This window comes from Mobula birostris, chromosome 2 (genome assembly GCF_030028105.1).
Source record: "Mobula birostris isolate sMobBir1 chromosome 2, sMobBir1.hap1, whole genome shotgun sequence".
Taxonomy (NCBI): Eukaryota; Metazoa; Chordata; class Chondrichthyes; order Myliobatiformes; family Myliobatidae; genus Mobula; species Mobula birostris.
Window position 1 is genome coordinate 129,777,499 of NC_092371.1, and position 27,531 is coordinate 129,805,029.

General features: G+C 47.0%; 1 protein-coding gene across 1 annotated transcript in view; it reads right to left on the bottom strand.

The window, feature by feature from the left end:
- parp1 (poly (ADP-ribose) polymerase 1) overlaps window positions 1–27,531 on the bottom strand; it is a 57,150-nt gene that overhangs the window by 4,138 nt on the left and 25,481 nt on the right. Inside the window, exons 8-20 of the mRNA XM_072248088.1 lie at window positions 20,807–20,924; window positions 20,080–20,220; window positions 18,993–19,235; window positions 17,683–17,751; window positions 16,564–16,696; window positions 14,592–14,787; window positions 9,937–10,065; window positions 7,726–7,809; window positions 6,487–6,609; window positions 5,291–5,419; window positions 3,245–3,343; window positions 1,653–1,805; window positions 537–664 (exon numbers count right to left, since the gene is read on the bottom strand). Of these exons, the coding sequence (XP_072104189.1) occupies window positions 537–664; window positions 1,653–1,805; window positions 3,245–3,343; window positions 5,291–5,419; window positions 6,487–6,609; window positions 7,726–7,809; window positions 9,937–10,065; window positions 14,592–14,787; window positions 16,564–16,696; window positions 17,683–17,751; window positions 18,993–19,235; window positions 20,080–20,220; window positions 20,807–20,924 (1,745 nt within the window). The remainder of the gene's footprint in view (window positions 1–536; window positions 665–1,652; window positions 1,806–3,244; window positions 3,344–5,290; window positions 5,420–6,486; window positions 6,610–7,725; window positions 7,810–9,936; window positions 10,066–14,591; window positions 14,788–16,563; window positions 16,697–17,682; window positions 17,752–18,992; window positions 19,236–20,079; window positions 20,221–20,806; window positions 20,925–27,531) is intronic.

The window sequence follows — 27,531 nt, forward strand, 5'->3', positions numbered from 1 at the left end:
GTAACGAGGAAGGAGGCCTTTGGGCCATGGAGGAAACCAAACATCCATGGTGAGGACCCACATGATCACAGGAAGAAGAGGCAAGCTCCACAGAGAGAACTGAACCTGGGTCTCCGGAGCTGTGCAGCAGCAGTGCTGAGCCTTTCTTGAAGGTAGAGGCGTTCTAAAGTCCTGAACAACACTAAAGGAAAAGATGCTGTCCGAAAGATTGCCAGAGAGCAAGAAGAGCCCTGAGTGATATAAGACTGAGAGGGTGGTTGTATTCCCCTTTGGTGGGAGGAGCTGATAAAGATAATGGTCTTAAAGCTACAGTTAACCCAGTCACTGTTAATAGCAGAAAAAAGCTCTTTGCATAAACCGTGGAGAAACTTTGGATATGTTAAGTCGCAGATAGACATCTACTACTCACTGAATGATAGAAAAAGGTGAAGGAGTATTGTGGACAGTCCCGTCACTAAAGCAGATCATTCATACAAACCACAGATCAATTTCCCTCATAGCTGCGCACATTTCTACCACCGTTTTGTGGTACTCACATGTTCCCCAGGGCTACCTCAGCCAGCAATACAAGGCCCACCGGCTCAGCCTGAGACGTGTGGCAGTAGTTGGCACTTTTAGACACCATGTCTGCAAAGTAGACCCCTTTCCCAAACATGTAGCCCGTCTGTTGGAAAAACAAAACACGAGGACACAACGTTAGTTTCCAGCACCGTCAGTACCAGGCAAAGCGCCCCAGGAACCACAAACAGCACTGGAGAATCTCAGTGGGTCAGGCAGCGGCTGCAGGAGAAGGTGGGAGTCAATGTCTCCGGTCGAGGGGTACTGGGGATGGTGTGGGGGAAATGTCTGCAGTCATGTAGAGGCCAAATCAGGCAAAGACGGTCGATTTGTTCCCTTGAGTTTACTTCAGGCAAATCGGTTATTTTGTGACTAAGAACTGTTTTCTGTTTTAAGTCCCAGATTAGTTTGTGGGAGTTAATTTAAATTTACCACAATAGTGGTAGGATTCAAACCAGTGTCTTGTATTACTGGCCCAATACGCAGGTTACAAGACCAGCCACTCCCAGTCACACTTGGCCTGGATTTGAAACATTAGACTGTGATACCCAGACAGGCTGAGAGAGGACAAACGCCCTCTACACCGAGGAAAATTAAAGTGCCTCCTAAAGGCAAGTGCAGTGATGTTGACACAGCCGTGGCCCATACTGACAGATGTGACCCTGTAGGCAGCACTCCCCAGACAGAAGGCCCACTCCAGGAACTCAAAGAAGCCAAGTGTGGTGCTGAGGGACAAGTCAGTTTCTGTCCATCCAGCAGCCCAAAGCAGATGGATCCCACTGTGCTGTCAGCCAACATTCCTCCAAGAGCCTCAGGACAAAGGGACACTCCATTAAAACCAAGATAATGAGGAATTTCTTCAGCCAGAGGGTAGTGAATTTGTTCTCCAAGGCCAATCATTAGATATACCTAGTTCAGGTCAGAGCTGAAAGGTCTGGTTCCGTGATGTACGACTGACTCAGTTATTGAGTTCTGGTCTTTGTAAGAATTGAGGGATACGCAATAAGGCATGGAACTGATACTGAGTGGAAGAACCGTGGGATTACTATCCTCACTACTGGGCGCCCATTTCTGATGTTCCTGTGCCCACTCACCACGGGAGCCTCGGGTGGGGCAATGCGCAGACCCTGAGACAAGATGCCAGCGAAGTTGGTGGTGCGGGAGCCATGCCAGAGAAGCTGCCTGTTGTGGAGGTCACTGAAAGGCTGGAAACGCTGCTCTTCCCCTTCACGCTTGATCTTAAATATCTGTGGGAACAAGACAAGGGTGAAGGGAATGCAACGGACCTGCAGCAGTGTTGTGGGAAGCTCGTCCCGTCCAGAAGAACAGAATCAGGGCAGAGCTGTGGGACCCAGAGGCGCCATTGTCCCACATCCATTGAACCACTCCCTCCCTGGTCAGTCCTGTCCATCCACTGGGTGGGGGGTGGGGGTCAGAGAGCACAATTCTGACCAGAGTACTCACTGGTCATATACACCTTCTCCATACACCACAGGCTAGACCCCAAACCCCAGCTCACTGCTGGACTCTGGGACAGCTCACAGAGTAGCAGCAGGATGGGCAAAAGCCACTGGCTCCATCCTTCCCCAGCACCAGCCCCCTCACGCACCCATAAATCATCAACCCCTTACAGGCCCTCTTTAAACCATTCCCCTCCCCTCCCCTTCTCCATCCAACCAAACCAGCCCAATGCCAAAAGCTCTGGAGACGACAACTCCCCTGCAGAACTGCATGAAGACGACCACCTCCACCCCCCAATCTGGACTCCCTGGTCTGATGCCAATGATCATGGAGATCTCACCACCCCCCCCCCCACCCCACAGACCATGCCAACACCCCCCTGCCCAAGGGATGGTTCTCAGCCTCTTCCCTTCTTGCCAGCAGTCCTGGGGATCCAGCCCATCTCATACCTACCGCATCAGGTTAATCCTGTTACCATGGTGATCCCTACAGCCCAGCAACACTGTTGGGGATTAGTTCAGTTTTATTCACTGTCTGTAATTTCATATTATGAGAACCAGTCTTCAGGAAATAAAATCTAAAATTTAACTTCAATTTAAGGTCTTTAAAATCACTGGTTGTGGGGCATTCTGAAACTGTACTACACAGGGGAAGGCAATAGATAAATTTTCTGGTTAATTGGTGTCACTGAAAACTTCGGGAAGAGATTGGGAAGGCGTTAAGTAACCATCTTCTGTATTAACACATTGTTAAAGACATATCACTGCCACTTAATGCATGGTTTAGGACAGGTCTGTTTTGTCTCTTAAAAGCTCTGGCCAGTTGTATACTCAGGGAGACATCCCTCAACACCACAATAACAGACGTATATTTTGGGTATCTGCACTTTGTGCTCAGAAGCTTTCAGACTAGCCACTAATCAAAGCTAGGAAGCAATCAGAAAATACTCAGGAGGCTCTGCTAGTTGGGATGTGCTACCATTATAAATATATAACTCTTTAAGTTATCTGTTTATACTCAAAATGTTAAGGTAAATGATTATAGCCACTAAAACTATAGTTAATTGTTGACTGTTGTTTTGTACTTTTTAAATATAAATACATGTGTTTGGAGGAGAACTGAATACTCTCCAGAAGATCTGCTGTGTTGAATAAAGACATTCCTATCACCAGTTTCAGCTTCCAGGTGCTTCAGTTTAGTCAGTCACAGTATCTGACACACTCACCTCTAATACTTCAAGGTCATACTGGTTGTGCGTGGCAGCATGTGTGTTTTTAACATAGTCCACAATTATCTTGGCTTCATCTGTCTGTTTGTCCAGAACCTGAAGGGGAGAGTTGAGGAAATGAAGTTAAGCAGCAAAAACAAGAGGCAGCGACATTCATGTCAACTCTTGTAACTCTGGGTGAGCGAGGGAGAAAAGCAACAACGGACATTACCTAGGTCAACAGATGGTCTATCCGCAGGAACAGACCATTCAACCCCTCATACATGCACTGTCATTCAGTATAATGGTGGGGCCTCAACTCTCACATTCCTGCCTAATCCCAGTCTCCTTTGTTTTTCTAATAAACCAGCTTGACCGTCAATGCACTCAATATCTCAAGCTTCTAAGCCTCAGGGTAGGTGTCCAAACGTTAACGATACTCAGAAGGTATTCCTGAAGTGGACCAGCCCTTATTTGGAAATTGTTGCCTTCCACAGTTCTGAGTACCCTCACTTGGGGGAAACATTCGTTCAATATTTAATCTGTTGCATCTTCTGAACTCCAATATGGGTTCAACTTCTCAGCCCTTCCTCATCAATAACCCTTCCATTGCAAGGAAGGGACAATAAAGAGAAGGACAAACTAGATCCAGTGCTCCATTTCACACCAAGACCAAATGATACAGGAGCAGAATTAGGCCATTCGGCCCATTGAGTCTGCTCTGTCATTCAATCACAGCTGACTCTTCTCGTAACTGTTAACCCCATTACCGGTGGAAAACCTATCCATCTCTGCCTCGACTACAACCAGTGACTGGATCTCCATGGCAACAAACTCCAGCTGCCACCCTCTAGCTGAAGAGATTCTTCCATCTCAGCTTTAAAGGGATACCCCTGTATTCTGAGGCTATGCACTTGGATCCTAGATTCTTCTACTAATGGAAACATATCCTCCCAGTTCACTCTATCCAGGTCTTTCAGTATCTATTGGGTTTCAACGAGCTTCCCACACCCCCCACCGACCATTCTCTGAACTCCATCAAGTTCTGGTCCAGAGACAGCAACATTAAGCCTTTCATTCCTGGGATTTTTCTTGTGAACCTCTCCTGCATACTGACTGGTTCTATCATGGCCTGATATGGAAACATCAATTCCCTTGAACAGAAAATCCTACAGAAAGTAGTGGATATAGTCCAGTCCATCACGGGTAAAGCCCTCCCCATCACTGAGAGGACCTACATGGAACATTGTTGCAGTAAAACAGCATCCATCATTAGGGACCCCATCACCCAGGCCATGCTCTCTTCTCACTGCTGCCATCAGGAAGGTGGTACAGGAGCCCCAGCATTCACACCACCAGGTCAACGAACATTTATTACCCCTCAACCATCAGGCTCTTCACTTGTTCCATCACTGAAATGTTCCCACAACAACGGACTCACTTTTGACAGCACTTCATCTCATGTTCCCAATGGTTACTGCTTGCTTGCTTATTTATTTATTGGTTGATTGATCTCTTTTTGTATTTGCACAGTTTGTTGTCTTTTGCACACTAATTGAACACCCAGTTCATGCGGTCTTTCATTGATCTATTATGGCTATTATTTTCTTATGGATTTATTGAGTATGTCTGCAAGAAAATGAATCTCAGGGTTATATATAGCAATATATATGTACTTTGACAATAAATTTACTTTGAGCTTTGAACACACTCCAAAGCCAACATATCTTCACAACCCAGAAATGCTCACAGTGTTCCAAATGTGGTCTGGCCAACCCTTTGCTCTATAACCTTTCATGGGCTAGTCCTCTCGAAATGAATGCTATCACTACGCTTGCCTTCCTTACTACTGACTCGGGATGAAATAATGAATTTTGGGAACTCAAACAAGGTTGGGATGTACACATAAATGGCGGTTTTAGACCTTCCCGCAAGTGGAAACAACTGCCGTGATCTGCGGTTCAACAGGCAAGGGGTCACGGCATAGGTTTAAAGATATTGTAAAGTTTAGCCACAGATTGCTGCATGGAGTAGGTTTAAATAAAGAATAGCTCCACATATTACCTTAATGTCTGTATGCAGCTTCTCATAATTGATGTCAACGGGATCCTTGGCATCATCTTCCATGCCATCCTTGAGGAGACTGTACGCAACCTCGATGTCCAACAGGCTGTCCAGCATCTGGACCTTGGTCTGCAGAGGAGACAGAGCAGAGGGCAGGTTCAGAGTAGCAACGATGTTCTCAGGGTTAGTGGGTGGGGGGGGTGGAAACAGAGAGGAGTGCAAGCAGGCAATCAGAGTGGGGAGTGACGAGAGTAGAGTGTGGTATAGAGGAGTAAGAAAGCTAACGAGCAAGGAGGGAAAGGGAAACCGAGGAACGCAGGCAGAACAAACTCCTCAACCCCGCACTATTGCTAATGCAGTTCTGGCTGACACTTGGACAGTATTTCCCAGCTTAATTATAGAGTAACAGCACGAAAGCAGGCCCTTCTGACCAACTTGTCCATGGTTACTTTGGTGCTCACTAAGTTAGTCCTTTTGGCCAATATGCCTCCTGTCCATCCACTTCCTCTGGCAGCTTAACCCATATACCCACAATCCTTTGCGTTGCCCCTCAGATCACTGACAATTCTTTCGCCTCTACCTTGGGCAACTCTGCAGGAAGTGGATTCCAATGCTGGGGCTGCTCAGTGCCCATGGCGTTCCTTACCTCACTGCCCTGGGCATGCTGGCTGTTTGACCATACTTGTACCAGAGAAAAATGCCATCAAGCAAGATAGAGTGCAGAAAAGCTTTACCAGGATGTTGCCAGGACTCGAGAGGCTGGGTTACAGGGAGAGATTGGACAGACTGGAACTTTCTTCCTGGGAGCGACCCAATTACGCCCTCCTGATTTTATACACACTGATAATCTTATGGAGGTGTTAAAAAATCATGTCAGCATAATTAATTAGTCTGTTTCCTCCAGTGTTGGGGAAAACATACAATAGAGGGCATCGGTTTACAATGGCGTGGGGGAGACTTAATTGGAGCCTAAGGAACCATTTTTTCACCTAGAGGGTTGTGAGTATATGGAGGTAGAAACAGGCAGAATAATGGCATTTCAAAGACACTTGGACAGGAACATGGATAGGAAAGGTTTAGAGCTATATGGGCCAACCTGGGGGAAATAGAATTAGTTTAGACCGCGTCAGCACGATTAAGTTGGGCCAAAAAGCCTGTTACTGTCACACACACAACTTTCCTGTCACCATGGTTACCTGAATATATTCTTCATTGTTCAAGAGCGGAGGTTTCTTCATCCCAAAGTCATGTGGTATGAGTGTGTAGAAGCGATTGGACAAGTCCAGTATCTGAGACTCCGATCCAGCACTGGCAACCACCTCAACACAACAGAAAAGTCTGTTAGCCTCTTCCATCAACACAAATTCACCACCACCTCCTTTACCACACCCATTCAGAACTGAACTTGCTTTCAATTTAACCCCATGCTTGGCAATACTTCCCCACCAATCCGTTGAGGTGACTGCATACCCTCGATAGTGTTGGGAAGCCCTGGCTTCTCACATGGCCACATGGCCAGTGGTTGAATACCTCCCCGTGAGATACCAAGGGCCATGCCCACTCATGGGCACCAATCACTGGATGGCACAGTGATGCAGCAAACAGAACCACCACCTCAGTGCCAGAGACCCAGGTTCGAACCTGATCTCCGCTGCTGTCTGCATGGAATTTGCACATTCTCCATGGGTGCACTGATTTTCTCCACATCAGAAAGACCTGCTGATTGGCAGGTTAAATGTCTGCTGTAAATTTCCTAGTTGTAGCAGGCCCACCATCTGCACCAGGGTATCTTCTCAAAGTTACCTTTTGGCAGGAGGTACAGAAGCCCGAAGAGCCTCATCACCAGTTTAAAGAACAGTCCACTTCCCCTCAACTATTTGGTTCTTGAATCAACTGGCATAATCCTACTCACTAATCCAGAATAGCAAAATATGACCTCCTTGCACAACCACTGACTTAAATTTCGTCTTAATTGTGCTCCTTCTTGTAAAAATTGTGAAAAAATTAAACAGTATTCACATTTTCACATGTGAATATAATTCATCTGTTTTGCTGCTACAAGATTTTCATTGTACATGTACATAGATGTACTTGTGCATCACAAATGCAATCAGGGGAAGTTGAAGGGAACATAAGAGAGGATAGGCTACAGGGAGAAATAAATGAGGGGACAGAGCAAGTCTGGCAAGCCCTCAATGGACTGACTGGCCGGGAGAATGAGACTCACAGTCCAAGCAAGGAGCACTGAACAGTGAGTATAAAGGGCCACAGATTGGGGAGTGAAGAGCAGAAGTGGCTCTGCAGACAATGTCCAGGATGGTGCAGCAGAGAGGCTGCATTTGGAATTCCCTTTTGCTGGTCTGGGAGCAAGCCCTCAGCTTTCCACTGCTGTCCCAGTGACACACGAGGGCAGAGAGGGAGATCTGTAACATTACCTGCTGAACCTCGTTTAGGATGGAGTAGGCACTCTGGATCTGCCTCTTGCTCAGTTTACCCAGGGGCATCTTCTGAAGATCGATCTGCTCGGGAGAAAAGAATTAGGGATGGAACTGGATCATGGCTAGCTTCATGAAGTCACTAACATTCCCTCATTCCACGATCAATATCCCCACTACTGCTCACACAGAATGGCTAAAGGCCACTACATAAATAGATAAGTCGGTCTGGAGTGACTCCATCCGTCCAACACGAAACAGGACACTGATAGTGTCATGCACCTGTGCTCCACATCCAAACAAAGGTCAAACCGCATCACAGCAAATTCAGCTGATTACCTGGAATTTGGAAATACAGTGGATTCTGGTTAATTGGCAACGAGGCAAACATCAGGATGCTTTTTTTTTTATCAATTACAGCTCGACATTTAACACCATCATCCCCCTCGAAACTAATCAGTAAACTCCAAGACCTGGGCCTCAATATACCCTTCTGCAATTGGATCCCGGATTTCCTCACTTGTAGACCCCAGTCAGTTCGGATTGGCAAAACATCTCCTCCACAATCTCCACCAGCACAGGAGCACTGCAGGGATGTGTACTCAGCCCCCTGCTCTACTCACTTTACACCTATGACCATGTGGCAAAGTACAACTCCAACACCATATGCAAGTTTGCTGACGACACCACTGTTGTGGGCTGTATCAAAGGGGATGATGAATCAGCATACAGGCGGGAGACTGAAAACTTGGCTGAGTGGTGTAATAACAACATCCTCTCACTCAATGTCAATAAGACCAAGGAACTGATTGTAGACTTCAGGAGAGGGAAGCCAGAGGTCCATGAGTCAGTAATCAGAGGTGGGGAATGTCAGGAACTTTAAACTTTAAAATGCTAAGTATGCCTGCAGAAAAAGAATCTCAGGGTTGTATGTGGTGACATGAATGTACTCTGATAATAAATTTTACTTTGAGCTTTTGAACTTTGGGCCAACGGTTAATCAAAGCAGTCACTTATTTGGAACAACTCAAAGAATAAAAATTAATTGAGAAAACAGCTGGGACTCCCTTCCTTTATTTGGGACACAATGCCACACAATTGGGACAGGAGACTCTAGCATCAGTCATGTGTATTTATGTGGCCATTAGACACTACCACTGTGCTTAGAGTGAACAGTTTTTAAATAGTATCAGTTGTGAGAGTCTTTATACCTTTTTAACAAAACTTCAGCTAATTGAAGCAGCAGATTCAAATGTACAGGCTCTGTATGTCCAATTAACTAGAATCCACTGGATATCAACCAGATTTAGTGACCATGCTTGGAAAAAGTAACTGGGTTATTGTAAGCATCCACCTGGTTCATTAAATTTCCTCAGGGAGCAAGATCTTACCAAATCCACCCCAACTGTCGACATTTAAATGGGCCCTGAAATTGCCCAGGAGCCACCCAATTTCGGGGAAACGAGGGATGGGCAATAAATGCCGGTAGATCTGCGTGGAGCAATTAGTCTCCAACTGACCTGGGAAGGCCCAACAACTGGACTGCAAAATCTTATGTAGTGACAGTGATCCACATACTGTCTGAGAGGGAGCTACTTCACCACCTGCTGGCCTGTTCCTGTATATACACATCGTGCCTGCAATCTGCTTACATATGGCACAGTATTCCTGGAATTACAAGTTATTAAGTGTGCCCAAAAAACCTCAGCAAAAGGAATACTAAGGAAGTTTTTTTAAACAAAATATTTTATCTCAGTCTGTCCTCCAACCCATCAAATGGGAAAGAACCAGTCAAGGTTCTGCTGCAGAGCCAATCAGATCGCTCCTTTAAAGGGCTAGCTCATGTAGAGGGGCTGAACAGCAACACAAACAAAATGCTGGAGGTTCTAGCAGCAGCTATGGAGGGGAAATGGGCAGTCAGCATTTCTGGTTGTGAACATTGTAAAATCTCAAATTTCCTTTTAAACAATGGCTCCACAGTTACAATCGTTTATCAGCGGAAATCTGATCACCTGTGCAAAATACTTTCTTTCAAGAAAAAAAAGAAACCATCTGCTGAAAGAACTCAGCGAGTCAAGCAGCATCTGTAGAGGGAAAGGAATTGTCGACGTCTCAGGTTGAAAGCCCGCATCAGAACCGATTTCAAACTGCTTGTCAAATAACTTGAAATATGGGCTTGCCCCTCCTCTCCCCTCCCCACCTCATCCATACCTCAAACTCCACCAGGGCCTTCTTCATACTCTCCACATCAAAGATGGTCCTGATGAGTTCCTGTACGGCCTTATCCAGCTTTGATTTTGTACCAGAGCTGGCAGTCAGCTTCTTCACAGCTTCCTCGTCCTTTGGGAGAGAGGGATACAGCAAGGTTCTTGAGTCTGCACTGTCATCGACCTTTTACCTCAGCAACACACAAAACCCAAGAAATAGGAACAGGATTAGGCCCATCAAGCCTACTCCACCATTCAATAATATCATGGCTGATCTGACCATGGACTCATCTCCACCTATCTGCCTTTTACCGTATAACTCTTAATTCCCCTACTATGCAAAAATCTATCCAACCTCGTCTTAAATATATTTACTGAGGTAGCCTCCACTGCTTCATTGGGCAGAGAATTTCACAGGTTCACCACTCTGGGAAAACCAGTTCCTCCTCATCTCTGTCCTAAATTTACTCCCCCGAATCTTGAGGCTACATCCCCTAGTTCTAGTCTCACCCACCAGTGGGAACAACTTCATAATTTTGTTTCTGTAAGATATCCTCTGATCCTTCTGAATCCAGTGAGTACAGTCCCAGGCGACTCAATCTCTCCTCATAGTCTAACCCCCTCATCTCTGGAATCAACCTGGTGAACCTCCTCCGCACCGCCTCCAAAGCCAGTATATCCTTCCTCGAGTAAGGAGAACAGAACTGCATGCAGTACTCCAGGTGCAGCCTCACCAGTACCTTATACAGTTGCAGCATGACCTCCCTGTTCTTAAATTCAATCCCTCTAGCAATGAAAGCCAACACTCCATTTGATAGCCTGCTGCACCTGAAAACCAACCTTCTGCGATTCATGCACAGGCACTCCCAAGTCCTTCTGCACAGCAGCAAGCTGCCATTTTTCACCATTTAAATAATAATCTGATCCTCCATTTTTCCTTCCAAAGTGGATTAATTCCACTGAACAGTGCACAAAGAAGCAGCTCCATCATATCCGTGCCACCCTGACACCAATATAGCCAATCTAATCGGCCTGAACTTGGTCTATACGTCCCTTCATTCCCTGCCTGTTCAAATATCCATCCAAATGCTTCTTAACAGTTGTATCCACTACTTCCCCTGGCAACATATTGCAGGCACCCAATCCCTGGAAACACTTACCCCACACTTCTTTAAACTTTCCCCTCATTTTAAATCTATATCCTTTAGCGTTTGACACCTCTACCCTGAGAAAGAGTCTATCTACCCTATCTTAACTCTATACACTTCCACCCGGTGGCCCAGTGCTTCAGTGTAAACCACACATCCTGCCACAAATGCAAACTAAACACCAAATGTTGCCTGAACTCTTATATAGATGCAATCCAACATCCCAGATTTCATACTCAATGACTCAACCAATGAAGGCAACTACACCATACACCTTCTTTAAGGCCCTACCTACTCTGAGGGAGTTACGGGCTTGCACCCACAGGTCCCTCTCTACAGCAAAGTGCCCAAGTGTGCTGCCGTTTATCGCATATTTGCCTCTTATGTTTGACCTCTCAAATAATGCAACACCTCATATTTGTCCAGATTAAACTGCATGAATGTCACATCTGCCAACCCTTCTGTTGAATATACTCAGTGACCAAGCCCCCACCTCTGGGTGAAGAAACCTCACTGCAGTTCCCAATGGCCAACCCATTGGCGCTTTCGACCCCAACTCCAGATATCCCAAGGGAAACATCAAACACAGGAACAGATCCTTCCAGTCCACAATATCTGAGCCAAACATGACACCAAATTAAACTAATTCCCTTCTACACATGATCAAAAGAGGTTGCACAGACTAGGACTTCATTCCCTGAAGTGCAAGGGATCAAGGAGTAAACACCAGGAATTCTGCAGATGCTGGAAATTCAAGCAACACACATCAAAGTTGCTGGTGAACGCAGCAGGCCAGGCAGTATCTCTAGGAAGAGGTACAGTCGATGTTTCGGGCCGAGACCCTTCGTCAGAACTAACTGAAGGAAGAGCTAGTAAGAGATTTGAAAGTGGGAGGGGGAGATCTAAAATGATAGGAGAAGACAGGAGGGGGAGGGATGGAGCCAAGAGCTGGACAGGTGATTGGCAAAAGGGATATGAGAGGATCATGGGACAGGAGGCCCAGGGAGAAAGAAAAGGGGGAGGGGGGGGAAAACTCAGAGGATGGACAAGGGGTATAAAGAATATGTGTATATAAATAAATAACAGATGGGGTACAAGGGGGAGGTGGGGCATTACCGGAAGTTAGAGAAGTCAATGTTCATGCCATCAGGTTGGAGGCTACCCAGACGGAATATAAGGTGTTGTTCCTCCAACCTGAGTGTGGCTTCATCTTTACAGTAGAGAAGGCCGTGGATAGACATGTCAGAGTGGGAATGGGATGTGGAATTAAAGTGTGTAGCCACTGGGAGATCCTGCTTTCTCTGGTGGACAGAGCGTAGGTGTTCAGCAAAATGATCTCCCAGTCTGCGTCGGGTCTCGCCAATATATAGAAGGCCACATTGGGAGCACCGGACGCAGTATATCAAGGGGTGACCTGTTAGAGGTATATAGGATCGCAAGGGCCATAGACAGGGTGAAAGCAAATAGGCTTTCCCAAGGTTGGGGTGCTAAATACAAGAGGATATACAAGATCAAGAAGGAAGAGATTTAAAAGGGACACCAGGGGCAGCTTCTTCAAGCAAAGGGTGGTACATATTTGGAATGGGCTGCCAGAAATAGTGGTCAAGGTTAATTAACATTTAAAAGCCATCTCCACAAGTACGTGGGTAGGAGAGGTTCAGCAGGCTAGGGGCCAAGCATGGGAGGATGGGATTAGCTTTCTGGTCAGAGTCAGCACGGACAAGTTGGGTTGAAGAGCCTGATTCCACGATGTAAGACTCTTGATCCAAATCCCTTGATGCCCATACCCGTGTGAACATCACGACGGTATCTGCTTCCATCATCTCTAAATTTACCTTACCAATTTCTCTAAAAATCTATTAATGAATAGTTGGGCCCCAGGAAGCACTGAGGAACAGAGGGATCTTGCTAGACAAATCCACAGATCCCTGACAATGGCATGCCGATTTTGGAAATGGGAAAGAGTGTAAAGAGATACAGACTTTCACTAACTGGCACATAGAATGTAAGAGCAGGGAGGTTATGGTTAGGCTACAGCTGGGATTCTGGTCACCAGACTATAGGGAGGCTGTGATTTCATTTGGGAGGGTGCAGAGAAGATGGAGCACTTTAATTATCAGGAGAGTCTGGGTGGGCTGGGTTGTTTTCATTGGCTCAGAGGAGCATCTGACAGAAACGTACAAAATTACAAGCAGCATGGATTGGGCATATAGCGCCCCTGAGCAAAGGCATCTAAAATCAAAGGGCACGGATTTCAGATCAGGGGCAAGTTTAAAGGGGATCCAAGGAAGTGAATGGGGGAAAATCTGGAATGAACTGCCTCACAGGGTGGGGGTGGGTAATCTAGAATGCACCGCCTGATTTGGGGGAGGGGTGGGCAGAGACTCTCACAACATTTAAGAAGCAACTGGGCGATCAGTTGAATGACAACGCAATAGAAGGCTGTGGAGCAGCTGCTAGGTGAGATTAGTGAAGATGTGGAATACAAGGGGGTGCAAAGCCTGAATTAACTGCCAAGTCATTAATACGCAGCTAGACTTCCAGAAACACCAGCAGCCTCAGCAAAGCAGTAGACAGAACTAATGAGCCCCCCCACCTCAAACATTCTCCCGTCGTGCAGAAGAATACAAAAGCTTGTGAACAGGTATCACCAGGCTCAAGGCTAGCTGCTATCCCTTTATTATCAGACTCTTCAATAGATCTCTTGTAAACTGAAGATGAAGTCGTGACATTGCAATCTACCCATTCTTTGCCTTGTACCTTATTGCACTGCACCTTCTCTGCATTCTTCTGCCTTTTTATAACCTCCATGTATGTATGGAACAATCTGCCTGGATGGCTTGCAAACAAAAGCTTTTCACTACACCATGAGACAGTGATAACCCACAACACAGCAGTGTGGTTTATCCACCAAGCTTTGAGATGGCACTCGGAGGGTTAAACAGATGTACCATTGCTAGAAACCCATCATGGTCAGGTACGGCAATTCTAATGCAACAGAATCCGCTGCAATAGAATTGCTGTGAGCAGTGGACTCTGCCCAGTACACTATGGGCACACACCTCCCCTTTCATATTGGTCGCACTTACATAAAGTACTGCATCAAGAAGGATCTCCACTATCTGGGTCAAGCCAGCTTCTCACACATACCATCGGGCAGGAGGCACAGAAGCCCGCAGTCCCACACCACCAGCTTTAGGAACAACTGCTTCCCTTCAGCCATTCGGTTCTTGAACCAAGCAACAACACCCTGATCCCGACTCTTGAGCAACACTCTGACCACTTTGGACCAAGGTGGGCTTCTTTTGTCGTAGTAGTGTTCTTCCTTGTAAATAAAGTACATGATCTACTTTTCATTAATGTTTTTCTTGTGCATGCTGCTAATATGACGCCACGTGCTTGTGGCGTGGCTGAAGGAAGATTCCAATACGCCTCTGCTACACATACTTGTGCACACAGTGATCAAAGCCGAGTTGGTGTGGGGTAGCTTAGAGGGATGCCATCCACCCACCTGGCCATAGTCGATTTCTAAGGGGTAGAACTTGTTGGGATATTTGGTGAAATTCTTGGAATGCCAGGCATTGCCCGTCTTCTCCTCGTATAGACCCAGGAAGTGATCGATCGCATGCTCCTTGGAGGACATCTTCTCCAGCTTGTTGCCACCGATTGTGGTCCCCACTCGGCCCCAGGACCTGAAGACCCAGTATCTGTGGGCATCAAGAGAAGCTTCCAGGAACAGCACTCCATACCTGAACCCCCTCCACCCCTACCCAGGCGGTCTGCAGGGCCCACCCAGTCAATGAGATATGCCGGAAACCCGGAAAATTAATCAGAGCCGGGGAAAACCCCTGACCTTTTGGTATCAAAGAAACGTACAACAGAGAAACAGGTCCTTCAGCCCACTGTCTCCATGACAATCATGATGTCCATTGAGGCCCATAACCCTGTATAACTTTCCTATTGAAGTACCTGCCGAAACACCTTTTAAATGTAATCATTGCATCTGCCTTCATCGCCTTTTCAGGCAGATGTTCCAAATATCCATCGCCCTCTGTCTGGAAAAACTTGCCTCTCAGATCTCCACAAAATGTCTCAGCTCTCACTTTAAACCTGTGCCCTCTAGTTATAGACTCCCCTGCCCTGGGAAGAAGACTCCACTCTCTCCATAATTTTAATAGAGCCATAGTCAAACTGCACAGAAACAGGACTTTTGAACAAATGTGTCCATGCCAGCCAAACCCTCAATCTGAACTCGTCATCGGGCTAAACCTTTCCCATCCATGTACCTGTCCAAAAATACTTTTAGATGTTGTCACCGGACCCACCTTTCATTCCTTATAACCATTCTCCACGGGAAAAACTGTCCCTCAGACCCCTTCTAAATCTCCCCCCTCCCCTCTAAATCCATGCCTGTGACTCCCCTATCCTGGACCATCCTCTTATCTTCACATACATCTCCTATCAGGGTACTGCTCAACCTCCTTCTCTCCAGTGACAATAAGCCCAGCCTATCCAATCTCTCCTTACAACGACAGCCCCTCCGTCCCAGACAACATTCCAGCGGATCTCCTCTGCACCCTCTTCACTGCTACCACACCCTTCCCGAAGCGGGGCAACCAGGACTATACACAAAACTCCAAGTGCCGTCTAACAAGAGGACAACAACCGCAGCACAGAACTTCCTTTCATCTTGCCTTGCTCCCTCAGTCAACTGTCCGACTGGGTGAAGGCCCACACCCTAGAGCAGAACCCAGCCTGCACACAAACAGCATGGTCACTCAGAGCTCAAGGGACTCTGATCCAAAAGCTGACTGGGCCCCTGGAAGGGAAAATCAACCAACACCATGCCATCCTCTTGAGCTTCCATCAGGCAGGAAGTACAAATGCCTTGAGCACCACATCACCACGTTAAAGAACAGCTACTGAACCAACCTTAACTCTAACCAGTACCTCAGTATAGCTAACAGCTACAATAGTTTTGTTCCTGTTTTCATTGTGGTCTGTGAAAACTGTAATTTAGATTTTTCATGTGAATGTTGCCTGTCCGATGCTACCTCCCTGTGATACTGTCACAAGTAACTGTTCCACTGCAGCTTTGTATACACGTACTTGCACACACCACAAAGAACTTGACTTGTTGACAACTTCTGGGTCCAGGAGTGAGGCCATGGGATCTTCCTGATCTGCTCAATGGAAGGGCTGGGGTTGGGACAGAAGTGAAAAATGCCCTGGCAGGCAATCGGGGATGGTGAAGAGACCCTCAGGGAAGGGGAGGTGACAGGCATTACTTTCTTTTTGCCCCCTCCTGATCCGACATTGCCACAAACCCCACCCCCCAAGCAAGGCCCCTGGTTAAATTGAATGGGACGAAGCAACAACCAGGGAGGGCCCCAACCCACCAACCCCCACCCAAGTGAGGTGAGCCAGCCCTCTCTCCACACTGCTCCTTGGCCAGGGGCCACTCCCCGGCACCTCTGACCCACCTCTTCCTGTTGTCATCCTCCAGCAGCTGTAGCTTGTAGTAGGAGTTGGTGCCCCGGGAGATGTCGACCAGGCCTAGCGTGGCACTGAGGATCCGGCCGCCCTGCTCGAAGACGTGCGCCGAGTCCTCCAGCCCTGCCAGAGTGAACGTAGAGTCACTACCTGCCCATGCCCCCACCCCCACCTCGTCCGCGGGCCAGACACGGGCCCTGGAGACCACACAATCTGGCGCAGACGGAGGGCAACTCTACAGCAGGAGCCACTTTCCCCCCACCGAAGCACTGGAACGAACCCCTCCCTTGCAACATCCCAGAAGCAGTATAGACAGAGTGAGCAGACGTGTTTTTGTGGTAACCTGATCCAAAAGGAAAGAGGAGTGGGTCTCCACCTTCAGAGTGCAATTAATCCCTGGCTTCATGCGGTCTCAGCCACAGACACGCCTGAGGGGAGCCGAGGAACCATTTCACTTGCTGTGTGATTTCTTGCTTCACGTGGTGCTGGAGACTGAAAGAAAGCTCTCTCCTTCCGCTCAAAGCCACCACGAGTTGAGAACAGGGAAATGGCAGGGACAGCGTCAAAGAGCACAGAAAAAGACTCTTCAGCCCCTCTAGGCCATGTTTGACCATCAACCACCCATTTACACTAATCTCAGAAACTCCCCCCTCCCCCCCTGCCCCCCAGATTCTACCTTTCACCCACACAGCAGGGACAATTAGCCAACTGGCACGCACACCTTTGGGATGTGGGAGGGAACTGGGACACTCAGGGGGAACCACTGGAAGAACATGCAAATTCCAAACAGAAGGCACCAGAGGTCAGGACTGAACCCGGGTGTCTGGAGATCAGAGACAGCAGCTCACCTTGATGCATGCAGCCCACTGGGACATTTTTAGAAACGATAAACCAAAGCTACTCAGCATGGAAAACAGGCTCCTCAACCCAGTTTGTCCACGACAGCCAACTTGCCCAACTAAGCTGGTCGTATTTGCCTACATCTGGTCTCCTCCTGTGCTGTAAGTGCCCAGGTCTCCAGCTGATGGGTGATTCCGAAGGCTGTGTGTTCACACAATGCCCCCGCCAGCCCTACCTGACTCTCCCCTAAGCACAGAGCCCTCACCTACCCGAGTCAGGATCCACTGCCCCGCCTCCTTTCACCGTCAGCTTCATCTTCTTCTCGGACTTGCCAGAGCCTGTGAAAGGGATCAGATTCGGACTGAGCGTCCCGGAGTTTCAGTGGGGGTGCGCATGTTCCCAGCAGGATGCTGTCACAGAGTCATACAGCATGCAAACAGGCCACTTGGCCCAACTGGTCTGGTCCATGCCAACCAGGATTACCATCTAAGGTAGCCTAGCCCCATTTGCCCATATTCCTCTAAACCTTTCCAATCTGTGCACCTGCCCAAATAACTTTTAAATGTCATTAATATACCTGCCTCAACCTCTTCCCCAGTAGCTCATTCCACATACTGACCACTCTCTAGGTGAAAATGTCCATGGGGGTCCAACGAAATCTCCCCCCTTTCACTTAATCCTCTGCCCTCTAGTTCTTCATTCCCCAACTCTGGGGAAAAGACTGTGTGCATTCACTCTATCTATGCCCTTTCTGATGTAATAAACCTCTTTAATCACCCATTATCCTACACTCTGCTCACCCTCTCTCCATAACCCAGTCCCTTGAATCCTGACAATAATTTTATCAACTTTCATCTGCACCCTTTCCAGTTTACTAACATCTTTCAAAGCTGAACATGATACTTTCTTGCTTAGTAACATCTTTCTTATAGCAGTGTGACCAAAACTGAATTCAAAATAGAGGGCTATGTGCTAGGGAAAGGCAGTCTCTACAATTGGTTACATGGCCAGCAGAAAACTGTGGCCAAAGTGCCTGCAGCGTGCTGTAAATTTCTATGTTCTATGTAACACTTCAATGCAATGTCACAAGCATCTGGTACAATCGCACTGTGTCCCCACATCTTCTATCCTCAATGCCCTGATGACGACCTGCAAGGCACATCTTCTTCATCACTTTTATCCAGCTGTGACATCACTTTCATGGAACCGTATAGCTGAACAACTAGGTCCTTCTATTAAACAACACTTCCTAGGGACTTATTGTTTACAGTGAAACTCCTAGCCTAGTTTCACTTCCCAAAATGCAACATCAATCACTCCATTTGCCATTCATCAGCCTACTAACTCAGCTGATCGAGATCCCCCTATAAATTTGGATAGGCTTTTTCGCTACCCACTTTCCCACCTATTTTAGTTCATGCAATATAGAAAATACATACAGGAAAAGAATAGGGTTGTTGACTCTGTGCAGAACACACGTGATCTTTGACCACCCGTACTCACAGCCTAACCTCCTGGTGCAGTGCCGAGGGGATGCCACGCAGTCAGCTACTTTCTCAAAGGTCTCTGACCCTCTCACCTTCCTCTTGCTTGATTTTGCCACTGGTGTTTTTCACAGTCTTGTTCCCAGTAGATTTCCCAGCGACAGGAGGCTCGGGAACCTCGGAGTTAACTTCAGCCCCCCAGGGAGAAATTCCGTGGACCGAGAACAAACCCTGGAGGCTCTTCCCTGACTTCAGGTCCACGAGGAAGTCCTCGGACACCACCCGGACGTTCGCTTCCTTCACCTCCTCCATCTTCTTGGTCATCTTGTCCACTTCCTCTGCAGAGAGAGTATAAGTCCAGCATCAACTGAGGGAAGTAGTGAAAGTGGGCAGCCTCATCTAACGTAGCCTCTCCCTTCCCAAATAAACCAGAGCAGAGCAGGAGCTGAGCTACATCACACAGGAACACAAACCCCCCCTTTAGCTCTTCCCTCTCACAAACTAGAGGTCACCTTCTCTCTCAAACTTACTCCATCTTTTAGTTTGACCAGCTCTCAATTCCCTCTCCATGGCTAGGAGGAAGCTGGCAAATATGCAGTTCAGACCCAATGTCTCAGAACACTAACTACAGACACAGTCATTGTACCTTTTTGGTGTTAATAGTCCTCACGGAGTGAGGCCCCCAATGCACTGTGTCAGCACACTAAGCCAGAGATGGACGGAGTGAAGCTACCATCTGTTCCATCATATATTCCCAGGGTTAGATGCAGAGTGAAGCCCCATTAACACAGTCCAAACACACACTCCCAAGGACACACACACACACAGGAAAACAACCAATACATTGCCCACTACACACTCCCAATAGCCCTCAATACACTGTCCTGTCACACAATCCAAGGTTTAAGCCCCCAATACTCCACCCAGTCACACAACCCCAGGGTTTAAGCCCCCAATACACCACCCAGTCACACAACCCCAGGGTTTAAGCCTCCAATACACCACCCAGTCACACAGTCCCAGGGTTTAAGCCCCCAATATACCACCCAGTCACACAGTCCCAGGGTTTAAGCCCCCAATACACCACCCAGCTGCAATACATGGCCCAGGACAGGGACAGGGACAGGTACTAAGCCTGGTGTGACACGGCAGCACTGACACCCCTCAGATCCATCACCGTACTTTGAGAGCTGACACACAGCTGGGCCTTGTTCGCCGAGTTGGTGGTCTTGCCCCCCAACTCCTCCACCAAGCTCTTCAGTTCGTCCTTGCCCTTCGAGAATTTCCCCAGGAGGATCACCTTCAGGTTCATCAGTGGCGGGCCTGAGGAAGAAGAAGACTGTGACCCCACTCTTTTGTGCAACACACAAAATCCTCTGGCTTCCCAGCACCAGAACCAGAGCAGCTCCACAGTTCCCAGCAGAACCCAGAACCTGCAACTGACTTCAAGGCGATGAAGCAGATTAACAACGGCTGTTGGAGAGACCCCACCCCACCTTCAACACCACTGGAGAGACCCCACCCACCTTCAACACTATTTCAGAGACCCCACCCCACCTTCAACACCACTGGAGAGACCCCACCCACCTTCAACACTATTTCAGAGACCCCACTCCACCTTCAACACCACTGGAGAGACCCCACCCCACCTTCAACACCACTGGAGAGACCCCACCCACCTTCAACACCACTGGAGAGACCCCACCCCAGCTTCAACACCACTGGAGAGACCCCACCCACCTTCAACACTATTTCAGAGACCCCACCCCACCTTCAACACCACTGGAGAGACCCCACCCCACCTTCAACACTGTGTTGTCACCCCGAGGAATCGGCCTGATCAATGGTGCAGGACCCTCCTCACTTTCCCAGACAGGTCTCACCTGCCCTAGCCAGGGGTGTCGCCTACCTGTCACGGCAGAAGGGGCGTCAGTGGGGCTGGATTCGGCAGCTGGAGCGGCCGGCGCGAAGACCCGGTTCTGCCTCTTGAACTTGAATTTCTTCAGGTAGGCAATGCTGTGGAATTCCTGGGAATCACACAGAAAAGCGGGCAGGGATCAGAACAGGAACAGGAACAACCCCTCCACGGGGCAGGAAAAGCCCAGTAGGATGGATGCAGAGACGTAGGCAAGTCTTGCTACATGTATCGGGTGTTGGTTAGACCACCTATAGACTCAGAGTTATCGAGCAGATACAGGCCTTCCAGCTGAACAGTTCACGATAACCACGCTGCACACTTAGCTAGCCCCAATTTCTTGCACTCAGCCCACATCCCTCTGCCCTCCATGTACCTGTCCAAGTGCTTAAGTGACACTACTGTACCCGTTTCAACAACTTCGTCTGGCAGCTCATTCCATAAACTCACCACCCCCTGCATAAATATGTTGCCTCTCATCTCTTTTAAATCTTTCCCCTCTCCCTAAACCTACACCCCATAGTTTTGGACTCTCCTACCCTGGGTAAAGGGGTAGCAGGGTGGAGATACATCGCTACCGAAGGTGTAAGACACCCCCTTCCATCCTCTAGCCCGTAGGTCACCCTTGGGCAAGGTGTAGCACCTGCTGAGCCCCCTCCCTGATCAGGGCCACATGAAGCTGCGGGAGCAGGTGGTGGATGGTCATCTGAGCAGAGTGAATGTCACAAGTCCTGGTTAAGTGACCACTGACACCAGGCAGGCAGTCTCTGAGGAGAAGAGATAATGACTGGGCTCCCCGTCTTGTAACAACACTGCCCAGAAGGCAGCAATGATGTACCATTTCTGTAGGAAAAAAAATTGCCAAGAACAATCACATCATGAGTAGAGAAAAGAGTAACAAGAGCAGCGGGAATGGGGTCCTGCACAGGTACAGATTAAAGACAGCTGGAGGACCATGATCCCTTACGTCATATGATAGAGCACATAATGACAACTACCCTGGGTAAAAGATCACTTCATCTCTCATAATTTTAAACGTTCCTATACGGTCATCCCTTATTCTCCTACATTCCAGGGGATAAAGAACTAGCCTGGCCAACCTCTCCCTGTGACTGAGGCTCTCGATTCCTGACAACATCCTTGTAAATCTTTTCTCTATTTCATCCTCCCTACAGTAACCAAAACTGTGCACCAGAGTCCAAATGTGGCCTCAGTGACTTGTTCAAATGTAACAGTGTCCCTCATCCTACACTCAGTGTCCTGACTGCTGAAGGACAGTGTACTAAATGCCCTTTTCACCACCCCGTGACACACACCACTTTCGATGAACTATGGAGTCGTAATCCTCGGTCCCTCTGTTCCATTACGATCTCTAGTGCCCTACCTTTCATTCGTAGCACAATTCCTCCACTGGTTTGATTTTCCAAAATGTTATCACCTCACACTCACCTGTCTTGAAAGCTATTTACCAGTCCTTGACCTACTTCCCTAAATGCTCATGATTTCCTTGTAAACTACAATAATCTTCACTATTAACTTCACTGCCTAATTTGGTGTCACCTACAAAACTTACTATTCAAGCTTGTCCTTTCGCATCAAAATCATTTATACAAATAAATAACAAGGGCCCCAACACCATCCTCTGCGGAACACCGATTGTTACCAACCTACATTCCAAGAAACAACCATCAACCACCACCATCTGCTTCCTACTTCTGAGCCAACTTTGAATCCACCACAGTTCTCCCCAGATTCCACAGGAACGACCCCTCCAGAACAAGCTACCATGCAGGACCCTGTCAAACAGTCACTGACTGCATCCTCATCCACCTTGCCATGCACAAAGCCATGCTGACTCCTCCGAATCAGATTGTCCATCTAAATGCCAGTAGATCACATACAAAACTCCCACCGGTAACTTCCTCACAACTTGTGTCAGGCTGGCCAGCCTGTAGTTCACAACTTGTGTCAGGCTGGCCAGCCTGTAGTTCACAACTTGAGTCCGGCTGACCAGCCTGTAGTTCCTGTACAGTGCTTTGATCTCCTTTACAGTAACAATGGAAGTTATTGATAGGAGATCCACCAGGCTAATTCCTGGGATTAGAGGACAGTCTTATCTAGCAGGTCTGAGCACTCTGGTCTTTACTCCTTGGATTTTGGAAGAATGAACGTTACGGAAACACATCAGATGCTAATCGACTTTGACAAGGTGAACGCCAAGATGTTTACACCAGTGAGAGTCATGAGGGAACTTAGTTACAAGGAGTTAGACATTTAAAACTGCAGTACATGAAAATTAGTGAAATAGTTTACTACTGTCAAATGTAATGGGGTGAAAAATCTGTTTTGCATCTCACCCATACAGATCATTTCATTACATTATTCTATTGAGATAGTCCAATGGAAAAATAATAAGAGTGCATTATAAAGAGCTACACTTACAGAGGAAGTAAAATAAGGTGTAAGACCATGACAAAATAGATTCTGAGATTAAGAGTCCATTTTAGCATACTAGGGAAACATTGAATAGTCTTACAACAGGGGGTTAGAAGCTAGCCTGGTGGTTCGTACTTTCAGGCTTTTGTATCGCCTGCCCAATGGAGCGGGGGGAGAAGAGATAATGTGTCTAGGGTGGGTGGTGGCTTTAATTATGTTGGCTGCTTTACTGAGGCAGCAAGAAGCATGGCAGAGTCCATGGAAAGCAGGCTCGTCCTTCTCTCAAAGATGGTAAATCCTTGAAATTTACTACCCCAGAGTGTGTGGAAGTCAAATCAATATTTTAAAAAATTTGTTCAAAAAACTGTTCGAAAATATTTGGAGATAAAAGACCATAAGATATAGGAGCAGAATTAGACTACTTGGCCCATCGAGTCTGCCACGTCATTTCATTATAGCGGATCCAATTTTCTTCTCAGCCCTAATCTCCTGCCCCGTATTCCTTCACACCCCGACGAATTAAGAATCTATTAACCTCTGCCTTAAATATAAAGACTTGGCCTCCACAGATTCACCACTCTGGAATGAAGAAATTCCTCATCTCCATTCATTCTGAGGCTGAGACTCGCGCGCGATAGGAAACATCTGCTCTATCAAGGCCTTTCACTGTTAACAGATTTCAGCGAGGTCACCCCGCATTGTTCTGAATTCTAGTGTACATAGGATTCAGAGCCATCAAACGCTTTTCATATGACAAGCCGTTCGAACCTGGAATCATTTTTGTGAACCTCCTTTGAACCCTCTTCAGTTTCAGCACATCCTTTCTAAGATGAATAATACAATACTCCAAGTGAGGCCTCACCAGTGCTTTATAAAGTCTCAACATTACACCCTTACTTTGATATTTCAGTCCTCTTGAATTGAATGCTAACATTAAATTTGCCTTCCTCACCACTGATTTAACCTGCAAATTAACCTTCAGGACATCTCAACAAGGTCTCCCAAGACCCTTTGCACCTCAGATTTTTGCAATTTCTCTCCATTTAGAAAATGGTCTATCCATTTCATTTCTTCTACTAAAGTGAATGACCATCCCCTTCCAGACACCGCATTCTACCTGCCACTTATTTGCCCATTCTCCTTATGCAGAGTCCTTCTGCAGGCTCTCTACTTCCTCAAAACTACCTGCACATCCACCTATCTTCATATTGTCTGAAAACTCTGCAACAAAGCAAACAATTCCTCATCCAAATCATTGACAAACAACATAAAAAGAATCGGTCCCAACACAGACCCATATGGAACGCCACTAGTCACTAGCAGCCAACACGAAAAGGCTCCCTTTATTCCCACTCATTGCTTCCTGCCGATCAGCCACTGCTTTATCCATGCTAGAATCTTTCCTGTAATACTAGGGGCTCATATCTTGCCAAGCAGCCTCATGTGTGGCACCTTGTCAAAGGCCTTCTGAAAATCCAAGCATATAACATCAACTGATTCTCCTTTGCCTATCCTGCTTGTTATTTCTTCAAAGAGTTCCAACAGATTTGTCAGGCAAGATTTTCCCTTGAGAAAATCATGCTGACTACGGCCTATCTTATCATGTACCCCCAAGAATCCTGAAACCACAACCATGACAATTGAGTCCAACGTCTTCCCAACCAGAGAGGTCAGACTAACCGGCCTACAATTTCCTTTCTTCTTCCTCTCTCTCTTCTTGAAGGGTAGAGTGACATCTGCAATTTTCAAGTCTTCTGGAACTATTCCAGAACCTAGTGATTCTATAAAGATCATTACAAATGTCCCCACAACCCCTTCAAGCACACTTTCAGAACCCCGTGTGTACACCATCTGGTCCAGGAGATTATCTACCTTCAGACCTTTCAGTTTCCTAAGAACCTTCTCCCTAGTAATGGTAACTTCACACACTTCATGACCCCTGACACCTGGAACTTCCACCATATTGCTAGTGACTTCCACAGTGAAGACTGATGCATAATACTTATTCAGTTTGACTGTCACTTCCTTGGTCCCCATTACTACCTCTTCAGCATTGTTTTCCAGTGGTCCGATATCTACTCTCTCCTCTTTTACACTTTATGTGTCTGAAAAAACTGTTGGTATCCTCTTTGATATTATTGGCTAGCTTACTTTTGTATTCCATCTTTACCTTTTTAATTATTTCTTTAGTTGGTTTTAAAAATCCTCCCAATCCTCTAACCCCCCACCAGTTTTTGTTCTAGTATATCCCCTCTTTGGCTTTTATGGTGGCTTTGACTTCTCTTGTTAGCCATAGTTGTGTCATCTTGCCTTTAGAATACTTCTTCCTCTTTGGGATGTACTTATCCTGTACCTTCTGAATTGTTTCCAGAAATTCCAGCCTTTGCTGCTCTGCCATCATCCCTGCCAGTGTTCTTTTTGTATCAATTCTGGTCAACTCCACTCTTATGCCTCTGTAATTCCCTTTTCTCCTCAGTAATACTAATACATCTGACTTTAGCTTCTCTTTCTCAGATTTCAGGGTGAATTTAATCATATTACGATCACTTGCTCCTACGATTCTTTTACCTTAAGCGTTCTGATCAATTCCAGTTCACTGTATAACACCCAATCGTGATCCCCTAGTGGGTTCAACCTCGAGCTACTCTAAAAAGCCATTTCACGGGCATTTTAGTAATTCCCCCTCTTGGAAACCAGCACCAACCTGATTTTCCCAATCTACCTACATATTGAAATTGTAACATTGCCCTTTTGGTATGCATTTTCTATTTCCTGTTGTAATTTGTAGACCACATCCTTGCTATTTTTGAGGGTCTGATTCAACACCTTCTTACCCTATGTCACCTCTTTCTAATGATTTGATTTCATTTCTTTTTCCAACAGAGCAACACCACCCCAACTGCCTTCCTGCCTGTCTTTCTGAAACAATGTGCATCTTTGGACATTAAGCTCCTAGCTATAAACTTCTTTCAGCCATGATTCAGTGATACCTACAACATCATATTTGCCAATCTGTAACTATGTTATAAGTTCATCTTCCTTATTCTGTATACTACGTGCATTCAGATACAACACCTTCAGTCCTGTATTCACCTTTTCCGATTTTGTCCGCCTTTTACATTGCAACTTATCCTGTTGACTGCAATTTTGCCCTATCAGCAGCCTTTCCTTGCTAGGAGTCTCACTACACATCGCCTCTGTTTGTAAAACAACTCACTCACCTTCAGCACTATCACTCCGGTTCCCATCCCCCTGCCAAACTAGTTTAAACTCACCCGAACAACTCTAGCCAACCTGCCCGCAAGGATATTGGACCCCCTTGAGTTCGGGTGTAAGCCATCCCTTTTGTACAGGTAATACCTTTCCCAATGATCTGTACATTTGAACACCTCCCTCCTGCTCCAGTTCCTCAGCCACACATTCACCTACCAGATCATCTTATTCTTACCCTCACTGACACATGGCACAGGCAGCAATCCAGAGATTACTCCCGAGAGGTCCTGTCTCTCAACTTTCTACCTAGCTCCCTAAGATCTCCTCTCTTCAGGATCTCGTCACCTGTCTATGTCATTGGTGCCAATATGTACCAAGACTTCTGGCTGCTCACCTTCACCCTTGAGAATGCCATGGACTCGATCCGAGACATCTCTGATCCTGGCACCTGGCAAGCAACATACTATCCGGGTGTCTCTATCGCATCCACAGAACCTCGTCTCTGACTATGGAATCTCCTGTCAACATTGCAGTCTTCTTCGCCCTTCTGGTCTTCTGAGCCACAGCACCAGACTCAGTGCTGGAGACATGGTCACTGTTCCTCCCTCTCGGTAGGCCATCCCCCGAATAGTATCTACAGTTTTATCTTTATTACTGAGGGGAAAGACCACAGGTGTACTCTACACTGGCTGTGCATTTCCCCTTTCTCCTGACTGTCACTCAGTTACCCGTTTCCTGCAATCTAGGGGTGACCACCTCCCTGCAGCTCCTATCACCTCCTCATTCTCCCGTACGTGTCGAAGGTCACTGAGCTGCAGCTCCAGTCTTCTCTCAGAAGTTTCAATTTGGTGTACCTGGTGGAGAGGTGTTTATCTGGGAGACTGGAGGTCTCTCAGACTTCCCACATCTCACATAGAGTACAAAACACTGCCATGGAGCCATTCTCACTAAACTAATATGTCCTAGCAGATGAAGAATAAACAGATCAGAAAGAGAGTAACTTACAACATAGCCTGATGAGCCAAAGCCACCCTAAAGACGGACACACTCAGAAGGTTGGCTGCTCCGTT